This window comes from Struthio camelus, chromosome 1 (genome assembly GCF_040807025.1).
Source record: "Struthio camelus isolate bStrCam1 chromosome 1, bStrCam1.hap1, whole genome shotgun sequence".
NCBI classification, from domain to species: domain Eukaryota; kingdom Metazoa; phylum Chordata; class Aves; order Struthioniformes; family Struthionidae; genus Struthio; species Struthio camelus.
The window spans coordinates 28,736,919-28,750,830 of record NC_090942.1 but is presented as its reverse complement, the minus strand read 5'-3'; the positions used below and the strand labels follow the sequence as shown (position 1 = coordinate 28,750,830).

The following is a 13,912-nucleotide window of genomic DNA, read 5'->3' as shown; positions in this document are numbered from 1 at the left end:
GACAAAAAACATTCAAAACATCAGTAGAGATTCTGAAGGTTAAAAACCAAGATCGTTTAGTTTGTTATGAAAATGGGGAAAAATGACAAAGTCTATTACCTTGATTTTTTCTTAAAGCACATTGTTCTGAAATAAATAGTAATTTAACTGAACAATTACATTTAGGGTAAAAAACAAACACTAAACAAAATAATCATGTGTAGAGACAGTCTGAAAGTTTATCCCACATGTTCCTATTGTCAAGCTATGCCCATCAAAACTCTCTACTTAAAAAGATAAAGTTTTGGATGGTTAGGATCAGTTATGACACCTTCTGTGTTTTGTCACAAAGGAAAACTATTTTTACTGAGAATCCTTCCAGAATTCCTACAATAAAGTATATCAGGGCATGAAACGGAATAAAACAAAGGAAAATATTGATGTTCACTACATTTATTTATTGTATCAATAATAGTTCTTAAAAACATTTTCATCAACTATCATATCCGTTGCAGTAATTTATTCTTATAACATTTTCAAAAAATAATCATTTTCGAGAACAAATAGTGGCTGTCAAAACATCAGTGGCTAAACAGTGCTAGACACTCTCTGTGAGTTTATAATCAATCAGCTCTACATTTTCTACTATGTTAGTTTTTCTATGACTTAATGACTGATTTTCCTTCTCACAGAACGACTTTGAACAAATGGGAAGTAAAATCTTTACATAACAGCATGTAAACATAGCCTATGATTTTAGTCCCAAGGTCAGATTCCTAGAATACATGTCAAGTCATTTTCTAAAAAAACAAACAAATAAAATAAATCTATGCAGTGCTTCCAATAAATGAATTACGGTCATATTTTGTGCACTTCAATTTTTATTCAATCCTCTTCTGGGTTTGAGAACTATTAGTGACCTAAAATCATACTGGGAATTCCATAGGATGACCACGTTACTGGAATATGAGACTGTATCTGATTTTGGTTTTTTGTTTTGTTTGTTTTTTGCCTTATTTGGCTACACAGGCAGTGAACTGTTAACTTTTTGGATTTCTCCACTTATTCCCTGTGTTCACATTTTTAGGCTGTTCTGCATAAATGCATATACTAAATGTCACTATGGACAAATCTGAAAAAGAACATGTATTTCTTGTATAAAAGTTCATGAAACTTAACTGGACAAAGTTCTCTTCAGCGGCAGCCGATTAGCCCTCAATGAGAGGCCAAAATCATTTCTGAAGGCACCTCACTTGGACAATGAAATAGCCAGGGGCTTGGTCTACTACCTCTGCTCAGCAGCAGAGCCTCTTATATTTTAATAGGAAAGGCTCAGTTGGTGCCAAAGCATTTATGGTGTACCCATATCACAAGGGTTAGTGCCCTCTTGCATGCTGGAACTCTAGCTCCTCAGTCTCATACATAGCATACATACTAGGTTGCATCTGGACTCTCTTCAGGAAGTAAACAGGTACTTGTTTTGACAGAGAAATCTCTTCACAGACTAGAAGGCAGAATCAAGGTCCTGTATCAGGACATGAACACCTGTCTCTCCCAGCCCACTTCTGTCTTGCAGGAGCTTCCCAAAATGCCTTGCATGTCCTTCCACATCCCAAAGCTCAAGCTCGGAATCGTGCTGCAAAAACGTACCTCAAGCAGGCTGCAAAGCCTCTCATCTTACACACACAGTAACGGATGCAGATATAGGCAGGATGGCAACATCAGCAGCAATGTAAGCAGCATCAGCAGTAAGAATGACTACGGAGGAGTGGAGCACGTACTAGACAGAGGCACAAAGGACAACGAAATGGCAGGAGCACATCATGACGTGCGGGCTAACACATAACACCAGAATGATTTAGCTGCCTCCAATGGATGGTGACATATGCAGAATGAACTTGAACTCAGCCACATCCTTTGGTCCAACAAGCAATATGACTAAGAGTCTAGCCTTACAGCATCTAAATAAGGTATCTATCTCCTGTGAAGAAGAAAGAGAACTAACAAAGGAGTAGCACAGCTGTCAAGTCACTAGTCAAGTGGGAGATGCATGCTTTGGGCCACCCCCATATACAAACTTTAAGGAGGAACTCAGCCATTACTCTTCTAGGCAGTTGAAATTTATTTAATCAGCATACCAGTTGCAAGGAGGATAGATTTCTTCCTCAGTACTGCTCAAGCACGCCACAGCAAAGGCGGCAACAAAAAGCTATGCAAACAGTGATGCAACTGGGAGAGGAGAAAACAAGCACAAGAGAACGTAACTAACTTTGTTATGTAGTGATGCAGCTACATATGGGGAAGCAGCAGTATCTCAGCATTAGCACCATCTTCTCCAAGTTAAACAAATACAGTTCAACAAAACTAAAGTCTCTGACAGGCAAGTCTCTGCCTGGCTCCATTTCTGAGTTTTTTGCAAATTAAAATATCAAACCAATGCTACTCTTTTGGAGCAATTCTTTTATAGTTCAGGGAGGTAACAAAAGAAAGATATGATCACAGTACCTTGATTAAAATCTAAGGCTCTCTTCTAGAGAAAAAAAAAAGATACTTATTCAACAACATACAGGTCAAGAGGTTTAAGAAACCTTAAGGCACCTTTCCACTTACTACAGTCTTCATTCTTGTGCCTGATGTGGGAACCGCTGTACCAGTGATTAAGAGGAATGGGGAGGTTTAATAAGGCTGCTGAGAGAGGTTTCTGTCAGCTCAGGCCTGGCTTTGATGAAACTGCATAAGGCTATACTAGAAGAGAAGTATTGCAGAGCTGATATTGAAAGCTATAAGAAAGAGCCAACTACAGGAAGAATATCAAGTTGGAATTGAAGCTTGAAAGAAAACTTTCTTAAAAATCATTTTTTATAACCCTATTCCTGTAGATACATAGGATTTACAAGGAAAATAATTTATGAAGTTCTTCCTTTTTAATGAAAAAAGGATGTCTCTTAATAGAAGCCAGTTAAAACTGTTTCCAGTGGGAGAGAGAAACAAGGGAAAAAATGCTGAATGTATACAAAAGTCACCTTTATGATTTAAGATGGACATGAACAAGTAATTTATCAGTTGGAAATTAAAGCCTCATGCAGAATTTGTATGAATCTCTCTCTCCTGCATATCTTTTTATTATATATTACACTCAGACAAACCTGACTGCAAGACTACCACAGCTTACCTTGTCTACAGACACAACAACAGAGAATTACTGAAGGCAACATCATTTGCAGTTTGTAAGAGTTAAGAATGCTGTTGGAGATGGGGAAGGAAGGAGGGCAAAACTCCACTTCCACAGAGAAGAAAAAAATTGATTTCTCTGACAAGGTTCATTGAACAAAGAATGAATTAGTACTGCAACCAAAAGAAGGTCAATTTCAGAGTTTATATGGTATAAACAGAACCCTGCACAGCAAGGCCATGAAACCCTGCTTGAGCGGCAAAGAAAAAAATCATTCACTCAGTGACGGCCAAAGTAATGGCATATTACAGCTATATAACCCATAAACAGATCCTACAATAGTAAACTGTTTCCAACTTTCTTTGTCCAAAATGTACCTACCACTAGCCTTCAGAACCTGTTAGTTGGCAGAGTCTCATGAATGCTTTTACATAGGATAAGGTGTCAGACAGTCTTATCCTTGTGCTATAGAAAACATTGTAGTCATCTTAAATAACCGTATTTTAAGTAAAATATGAACCATTACCTGAATTCCAGCTTCATCACTTCAGGGAGGTCTCTAATTCTTATTTCTTCAACTTGTAGCTCATTAATAGCATCCAGGAGTTTCTGCTGGTCTCTGGGATCTGTAATGCCAATCTAAATTTAAAGAGCCATGTCAAATACATTATTTCTTTTTAACAGTTATTTACACATAAAACAGTGTAGTACCATTTACTGTGTGAGTTTCTAATTATTAATAGACAAACTGGTCAAAGGAAGCTGCTTTTAAGTTACTGCAGCCAGCTACAATGTACGTAACTTCCAAAGAGGGGAAAAAAATAGAAACTATTTGGTGACGCACAACAAAAATCAACGAAATTAATAACTCATGAATTGAATGAATTAAAGAAGAGCCAAACTGAAATTGCACAGGATGCTCAGATGGGCATAACACTATCAACAGAAGGGTATTTGTAAAAACTATTAGTTTTTTTTTTTAAATAAACCTTAAATAGATAGGTTTGCTATTCCAGAGTCATCTAAGGCATCTCTTATAGCAAAATAACCTATTATCATGTTGGTGATGCAACATTATCCCAGAAGGAAAGAACGCAAGCCATCAAGCCAGCATTACATGTAGCTTTTTATAGAAAGAGGCCAGATTTTAAGAAGGGCTTTCACAAGTTTTTGTGCATTTTTCCCAGTTATGGAAGCGGGTCTCTAAGATACTATACCTCTTTCTAAAAGTCTTACTTATTTTCTTCAAGAACCTAATTATAAAAATAAGTTACTTATACAAAGAAATCCAGTTTGTCCACTCTATCTCCAAATTCTGAATGATCAGATACTAGTAATAGACAAAGCATGATCTTGTAAACAAATAACCTCCCCCCAAACCAAAAATATTGTCCCTAAAAACAATCCCAACAGCAAAAAACCCACAGTCAACATGGTGTTTCTACAGTGAAGCATCCTGCAAAGCAGACTTCTTATATATCTGAAGAACAGCACACAAAATCAGGATAGATATTTTTTGCTTCAAATTAGGACCAAGTATTATAAGCCTAAACACGTTACATCTGCTTGTACAGTCCCTGAGTTCTAATCAATTGACCTTCCAAACTCTTGGTGAATGCTACAAACCATAATGGAAAAGCTGTGAAGCGTACAACTTTTTTTTTTTCCCCCAATTAAATAAAAGCCTAACTCTTTTCTGAGGATATACGCTATGTAACTGATGTTCTCTGAGGGATGCCAGTACAGAAAGTGTTGTTAGCTGCATTATTCATAACTACCACAGATTAGAATTTAACTCATATTTAAATTCTAGAAGGTCAAGAGCTTTCTTGCAGAACACATTACATTAAAAAAAAAAAACAGTCCATTTGATAAAAGGGAAGTGCTTCTGTGACACATTCAATACATTTCCTTGCTAATCAGACAGGCTGCTGTGCAACACAGTTTTCTGTGGTTAGCAATCCTGATGAAGCTTCTCCATGCAAAAGCAAAACCTGGAAACAGCAGTTATTCTTGAGCATTATAACTATATTGCTTAAAGTAGAAACTATTACGATGATGGGAATTGCTTTCAACTCAACCTTCTCATTCCTCGAACAAGCAAATCAGAATGGAGCTTTCTGATCAGCACTTCAGGAATATACTACACTTTATTTCCCTATGAATCAAACATAACTTCATTGTTTTACAAATGGATCAACAATGACTAAGCACCACCACATCCTGAAAGTATGGTTTATGAAGTAGAGAACTTGATAAAACTCATTATAGATGAAGTTTCCTATCACCATTTTTCAGCATTTTCTGAATCTAGAGGTATTAGGTGCAGAAGTGAGAGATAGTAAGCGGATATGCCAGTTCAAGCCACTTCCCAAAACAGAGACTTTTTTCCCCCCTTTCCTGACCATCTATGTTGAACATAAACATTATCCAGAATCCAACAGTTCATGCTATGATGAATTCATCGAATGAGCATAGTGCAAGCCCTGTTTCCTTATGGATAAGCAAGCTTTCAAGGTGGTGTCATCTGAAGTACAATCTGCAGCTCAAACAGTTGAAGTATGACCTTGAAGTGACCATATGTTCAAAGTACAAGAAAGTCTTCAGTGTTGTACAAGGACTTACTTATATCTCTAAAACAGTGCACAATATAGATTTTGACTTCATGCACATATGCTCTAACAATATCTATTTTATTCTTTACTTAAATACAAATTAAAAAGCCCCCCCAAACCCACACCCAAATTGATACTGCGACTTGTCTGTTGACCTTTAGATGGAAAGGAAAGACGAGGTAAATAACAGATTGCCTGAACGCATGAAAGACAGCATACTTCTCAGATAAAATCAGCCAGATTATGCATAAACACTTAAATCCTTGTCATCTTGCCCAAGTCGCCATTGTTTTTAATAATTTAACATTTTTCTGACAAATCCTAAGTACTTTCTGGTGGGGGTAAGAAGGGGGAAGGGCTGGGAAGAGAGGCAGAGGAAGGACAGTCCTGGCATGCAAGCACACAGACCAAATAAAACTCCAAATTCTTGGAATATGTTTTGAATTTTTGTGTGTCATATTTTAATTATGCACTCTCAAGTCCAGAACAGGATAATAATTTCTCTTCTTCTAAACTGACACACATAAGAGGAAGGAACATTTTAAGTCCTAAATGCATCAGGAAGTACAATTACTTCTGCCACTGGCTTGAGAGACAAAAAAAATGACCCAAAAAAAAAAAAGTGTCAGGAATAGCAATGAATCAGACAAAAACCTCCAAGAACTGAATGGACTTTTCTGAGGATGGAACATTTTATAAGTTTAAGGAATGCAAGGATTCCAGCTTGACAGTCATTGTTTAAGCTCTGTTCTAGAACACAGATAAAGATATTTACAGAGGAAATATCTTTCTGATATTCTTTGATGGAAGAAACTGTCTCATGTTAGTGACAGGATTTCTTTCCAATTCTTTCGGATACAAAGCAGCATGGTTCAGAGGCATCCATGAGAGGTCATCGTTAATCTCTACAGTAATAAGATCCAGACTCTTTAAAAGAGCTGGCTGTTAGTGGAAGATCTGCCATCACACAAGACTTAACTCTGGAGTTACAAGGAAGCAGATTAGATTTGTTGTTCCATCAGCAGCGTGGGAGAAACTCTTAATAGAGCTCTAAAATCAGAGTGAAAATAAAAATATAACTATTCTTTATTAGCATACTGCATCAAGAATTTAGGATAACTTATGAACTGCTAATAAATCAGGAATGTTATATCGTTTTTTAAATTCTCAATTAAAGACTCACTAATTAATTTATGTCCATGCACAATACAAAACTTATTTTCTGGGAATAGCTTTCTGCTGTTGAAGAGACAAGCGGAAAAAGAATTCTGTTCCTACAAATACGTTTTTTTCGTGCAAGAGCAGCCGACCCAGGTATTTATCTGTTTGTTCAACAAAGTCCTCATAATAACAGCAAGCCTCAAACATGTTTGAGCATAGAAATACAAATTACCAGTTTGTGTGAAGATTATTATGCCTCTTCAGTGAGGGAAATGTAAGGCTTAGCTCACTGAAGTCCACAATTCCCCCATCCCCTACACATAAACAGAAAGAAATGACTACTACTTCCCAGCAAGAGACTGAAATGAACATACACTCAATTAGATTTGCAGTTCAATGAAAGAGAAAGCACATGTATGAAAGAAAGAGCGTGTGCGCAAGAGGGAAAAGCCAGCTCATATAGTCATGAGAAGAAAAATATAAAAATCTCCTTTTAAGTGTGAGGTCCTTGTCCATGGAAGCTTTAGCGATTCAAATCAAGCCCACAACTGGATGCTGTAAAATGCATGGGATATTGAGGCTCTGGAAACATTGCCATAACATAACGCACTGATATACCTAGTCTAGGTGAACTCTTGAAATCTGCTCTTGGTATACAAAGCTCCCTATATATGTACCCACTGAGACTAGAGAAGTATTTCCGAGCTCTGTCAAAACACTGAAAACACCAACTCCACTCAGCTGCAAGGCAAATCCTTTTGACACCAGCTTGAAGGTACGTTAACATATGTAGATAAATGTTGATTCCAGCTGCTAGAACACGTACCTCCTTAGTACCCTGTATTTTTTGGCACTGTCCCAGAAGATAACAAGGTATCCAAACCAAAGTAAAGGAAAAAAGCTGTCACTGAGGATATGGTTAGCATTAGTACCAGGGAGCAAGCCTGAAGCAGCTAATTTAACCAGGGCTCTTTGGTATTCCAGGCCAGGTACAAAGCATTCAGAAGAACTCTGCAACCTCTGCTATTTAGACTGTTTCAAGAAGACTTCTGTGGTAATATATTATTATGGCATCTCCCTTTAAGCGGAAACTTTTTGTAGGAAGTCTTTCATTTTGCAGAAGAATAATTTCAGCAAACAGCCTAAGGAAAAGCAACCATCCTATCTCAACTGGAAACTAAAACCTTATAACAATATATTATTCACCCCTCGATCACAGTGAAATACCAAGTTTCCTAACTTCAGTAAACTACAAGAAACCAAATCTTCTTGTCTTTTCCTCTTCTTTGGTAATGTTTTACAGACCTGTGTGGGATATGAGATTCCACAATATAAAAGAGCTACTAGTTTTTCAAAAAACAGAAAGTAGCACCTCACAAAGAGGACTGCATTTAAAATGGTTATTTAGGATTATGTGCTGCTAATCCTAGCAATGATTTCCTTTCAGGGAAAACATACTTACTAACTAAAAATAGTAACACTTAAAATTTAAGCTGAAATATTTCCTGCTCGTCCCAATTCCCACATCATTACAGAAAAAAAAAATAGTGGGAACCACCACTTCATAGTCACATCTATGTACGGAGGATGTAACAACTCAACTCCTAGAATTTAACACTGATCTGCGGAATTACATACTTTAGAAAAGGTCTGTCTATTTTAGATGAAAATTCAAGAAATAGCAACAGATTCTGAAAACAGATCTTCAAAAGAATTCTTACAAGGTTAAACATTTATAAAGAGAAGAAAAGTTAAGATATTAAACTACTTAAGAAAGATGTGGGGAAAAAAAATAAAGCAGTAGAAACTGACCTGTATTAGCTCATCTTTTTTCATGACCAAAAGTTGTCTTAAAGCTATATCTCTTTCCTGTACAAAATAAAAGGTTTTCTATCATCAAAAAGTTTCAAAAGAAAACACTAAGTGAAAAAGAAATAAAAATAGCTACACAATACCATTACTGAACTAATGAAAAAGTTCTCTAGCATAGAAACATTACATGTCGTGACTAATGCACACAGCCAAAATTGACCAATCGAGTCCAGTGAAACATTACCATGCATTAACATTTCAAATATAATTTTCATTTAACATATTCATAATAATACAAGTTTTATTGACATTTTAGATGCATTCACTTTTACTAATTAATTTCCAGATGGCACATGCATCACAATCTTACCTTTAATAATCCTATTATGTGTTCTAGACCAAGACCATGTAAAAACACTTCCATGTCATCAAAAGCTGAATAGGAACTGTAAACACATTTAATGAGATTCAAGGTGAAAACGGTGGAAATTAAAAAGAGATATCTATAACAGCTACAAAACATACATACGTATGAGTAAAATGCTACACACAAATTCCCAGACAAAGCACTGCTAGACCTAAAGTTTTACACACCCACCAATGACAGCAGTATCACATAAGCATCACAGGGTATAGTTTAATCTGTCAAATTTTACAGCTAGCTATTGTGACCCTAACAGAAATAAAATATTTAATATTAAAATTAAAATTTAATATATCAATGTCACTTTTAGTAGCAAAAAGTTTCAATCAAACCTTGAAATTAGTCACAAAAGCCTGAAAATTTGGGAATGGGGATAAGGGAGAGAACTATGTACCTTGTCACCACGTACCCTTCATATAATTTGGGTTCAGCCTATAACTATTACTTTTCCAGTTCCATTTAACTCCCTCCCACCCCCCAATCCCAGAAAACTGGAATATCTTGAATTAAAAACAGAGGAAATTAGTTCGGTAAGAGTTTGTTGCCAGAAGACTACTCTTCAGATGTTAAACTGGTGAATCAGCATAATCCCTTGTAGGGTCACAGATTTTTAAGGTTTATAAACAAAAGTAAAAATCAATCTTGAATACCAGCCCTACTAAAAGATATAAAAATACAAAGAAAAATATCTAAACAGCTTTCAACAGCCAGAACAACTGTAATGAACTAAAAAGTAAACCATACAAAACGTAGAAAGGACTACTGCAAGTGCTACGCTGATCCCTTGCCAAAAGCCTGAGTTAAGAGACAGTTTGCTCCATCTTGCTGTGGGCCCTTAAACTTACAGTTTGTCCCTTTCTTAAAGGCTTAAAGAGCTCCTACAGCTAAAAGTTATTAAAAATACTCTTTGAAAATTGTTCTTAATATATAAGAAAAGATTTCAGGTTTGCACGTTTAGAATCTTGCATTCCAGGATTTCTAGTATTTAAGTACACTTAACCCTTTTACAATCATGGGCATCCTAAATCACATAAAAAGGAATTAACACACTGTATATTCATCACAGCATAGAAGTTGCACTTTTCAGCAGGTAGAATATAAAAAGGAATGTAAAGTCCCCATCATGAATTTGTGTATAATTGTTATCTTGTCCCCAGTTTCTCTTCCTCCAACGCACAGACATGCAGGAAATGGGCAAGGAGAAGATTCATTTCACAGAACTACAATGAAGTAAATGCAGATATCAATGTACCTCTTGACTGTCACTGGATGAAAGAAACAACTAACTGGGGAGCGTAGCGAGGGAAGAGAAATTGGTAAGCTGTATTTGTATTAGATGCTGAACAGACAGATGTCTGGCATACTCCAGGAGACTGTCTTTTGAAACCGAGATTTCTACTAATTATCAGAAATGATGAAAATTATGAAATAACAGAACTGGCTACTGTTTATGAGAAATCCTTGAACTTGCCAGAAAACATCTGTTGATAAAGACAAATGGGCTACTCATCTGATGTAGATGAAACTGGTAGAGTTTAAAAAAGAGCACCGGGCACGCTGAAATCATGGAAGCACAAGAATTGCCTAATACAACATTACATGCATAGTTAGACATCTGGCTGTCACAAAGTATCACAAGTAGGCTTACGGACTTCAGTGTCTTATTTTAAAAGCTTATCAGGATTACCCAGACACTGGTAGAATGTCCTCTAGCCACTGCCCGGTTTCTATGGGTCAGCAACAAAATCTATTTGGATAACTGCTACATGGTGTTATTGTGTCTTCTTATACCAGAAAGTCTGGGAAACTTCCTCTATAACCTAAATCCACTAGAAGTGAGAGATCCCTCCTAGCACTGAGGTCACAAAGTTCAGAGTCTATCTAGAAGTATGAATCTTTGTGAAGAATAGTAGATGACCTATTAAAAGGTCATTAAAAGTAGATGATCTGTTTAAAAAGAGTCAAGTGATACCTCAGGGAGGAATAAATAAACAAAAGCATCAAGTACTATACATGGGCTGGCTGAATAGTGAAAAGGAACGTCATCTTTATGGCAAGCATCCAGAGATTCAAAAGATGATCCCTAACAAGAAGACTCCTTGGGGTCCCCAAGGAGATCCCACAGAACTGGTTCATGGACAGGAAGACATGCCCAGAACAACTCCTTCAGCAACCTATAAGTAATAAGATACCAGAACAAAGAGGACAGCAGAGATAGTGGACAAGTCAAACCTTCACCATTCAGCTCCAGGAAGTACCTCCAAGATGATCATGGATGAAGCACTGCAGGATAAAAACCTGACTGATGTGTTCATTCATTAATGACATAGCCTGGCCGCACTGAGGTAGTCTGAACTGCTACGTAGTGATGCGGCATCAGCATAACGATATAACACTGTGGCACTTCTACTTAAGCTTAACTAGACTGAGCAGTGACAGAGAATCACCACAGTCTAATCAGAACAGACTATACAATAATTACAGGCCCTGAAAGTTGCTTTCTCGGGACAATTCAGCTCAAGGAAGAAAGTGGATGGTTTGTTGTTGACATCTTAGCCAGTATATTTTGAGTTAAAACCACATCAGAGATCTTCAGAATTGCTGAAGCAGGGGCTGAGTCCAGGCATAGGACACCTGCAAGCTTCAGAGCCAGAGGCATGTTTACACAGAAGCTTCTGGAGCTTAACTCCTGTTCATACTGAACACAAACTGTCTCAGGTGTATGGCCCTCTTCAAGGCAATATAAGTAGCTGAATGGGACAGAATTGTGAAGAATGGGACATAGCTCTTTCTGGCAGCATGAAGTTGAAAACAGGCATTCAGGGATGGCATCAAAAATTTAACATCAAATGACACTAACCACATAACAAGGAGCATTCAAGCAGGAAAGCATAACAGACTTAACACTGAAGCTATGGCGGCCCTTGCCTCTATTATACTTCACACCAAGTGAGAGGAAGGAAAGGTACAGAACATGCTCTACGCATAATGTAAAGGAACTCTGTGGTCTTAAATGACAGCACATTAATATACTCACTGTGGACTCTTGGTAGCACTCCATACAATAAAAAATATGTATCAGTAAGACTTAATCATGTTATCAACAAATGCAACTTCTTAGCAATATTTATGATCTAAAATTACACTATGACTGTATTTACCCAACTCTGTGGTCAGGGACAGTTGTCAAAAATTTGTAGATAGCCTCTGTCTTAATCATTTCATGGTATCTCCCTTGCAAGTGATGTGCAGTCAAAGAAAGTAAACTATAAATCTGAAAAAAGTCAAAATGAATCAATTATTATTCAACTCTAAAACAAATTATGCATAAAAAATTGCACTGGAGTAAGATTTTACAAAGAGTTCTATCACTAATTATTACACACAAGGAACACGAACATATGCCATTTCTTCTCCTCCAAGGCAAACATCTACAACGAGGAGTGAAGAATATGCTCACAGAGTTCATCAAGAGAATTTCTGAATTAACCAGATTCCAGCACAGTGATAAACGAGCACGGAGCAAAACAGAATACGTAGCGCAGTCTAAAAAAGTTAGCATCCGTCATTTGAGAAGCAACAATACACCAACAATATGACCATTTTTGTGGTTTATAGACAGGAGTTCTACACACTCAAGGGAGTAAGTTTTCTAAAGAGCATCAGGTAGCCATTTTAACATGTTTGCATTTCCAATGCATATATGGACCCATATGTGTGTATACACACACATACACACACACACACACGTGAGAAAAAAAATCTCCTCTCAAAGATGTAGTTTCTGTAGCCATAGTCTTTATGACAACCCAAGGGGCTGCCAAGAGTCCAAAGAGCAGACTCCCAAGCTGGAAGAAGCTCATGAACGTTATGTACCTCAGTGCCACCTGTACGACTTTGCAGTTAACTGTGAAAGTTAGCGTATCACAGGTCAAGAGGCAAAGAAAGAGTCACGATTCATTTCTTACTCGGAGGTAACGCAGGCTCTTCACACTTCAGGGAGAGTCCTGTTCTACAACTATATGGCAATAGCCTGCTGAACTAATGTGTACTATATTAAATGCAGAAAGAATTTGTAGCTCCTTTCAGTAACCTGACTTGACAGATCACTAAGCCTCAGATGCTGATGCTGCTAGCCTACAGCTTTGTGCATAGTTACCAGTTTTGTTCCTGCCTAGTCCTCTGGAGTCCATCAGCAAACAATTATGCCACAACTCACTAAACTGAATGACACACTTTTAAAGAACAAGCCCTAAGTTCCAAGTGGAACTGATATTCCATGATGCTGACTCTAGCCATCCGCCATTGCAAAAAGCCACATCATTGGTAAGAACAACTCAAGACAAAATACACAGAAATCTGGTTTGACTGATCCACTACTCATCATCTGGTAAACGGAACTACTGAACTACTGCTACAGAACTATGTTAGGAGAATATATGTTGTCTTCAGTAGCATTCTCTTTGCATCAATAATTAATGGCTGCACTTGCAATGATTTTTTGACCAATTTACCTTTGCTTAGACTGTCTTCCCGCCTGAGCACCAATTCTGAAGATGGCCAGTACATACCCCCAAACCTACACACATCTTTGTTTTCAACCTTTTCACTTGCAAATTCAATTAGAAGTTTCACATTACAATTTACTTTGATATTTGAGTTCTCTCACATAAAGTGGGTCTTCTTCCTGTCTGCCCAGGTATTTTACTCTCTCTTCTATCAGAATTATTAATATGAATAATCTCTTGC

The 13,912-nt window shown here is 37.2% G+C and overlaps 1 protein-coding gene across 1 annotated transcript in view; it reads right to left on the bottom strand.

Moving 5' to 3' along the window:
* Nucleotides 1-13,912, bottom strand: part of ASZ1 (ankyrin repeat, SAM and basic leucine zipper domain containing 1) — a 40,716-nt gene that overhangs the window by 5,991 nt on the left and 20,813 nt on the right. The window contains exons 7-10 of the mRNA XM_068932622.1: nucleotides 12,325-12,437; nucleotides 9,110-9,185; nucleotides 8,740-8,796; nucleotides 3,678-3,790 (exon numbers count right to left, since the gene is read on the bottom strand). Coding sequence (XP_068788723.1) covers nucleotides 3,678-3,790; nucleotides 8,740-8,796; nucleotides 9,110-9,185; nucleotides 12,325-12,437 — 359 coding nt within the window. The remainder of the gene's footprint in view (nucleotides 1-3,677; nucleotides 3,791-8,739; nucleotides 8,797-9,109; nucleotides 9,186-12,324; nucleotides 12,438-13,912) is intronic.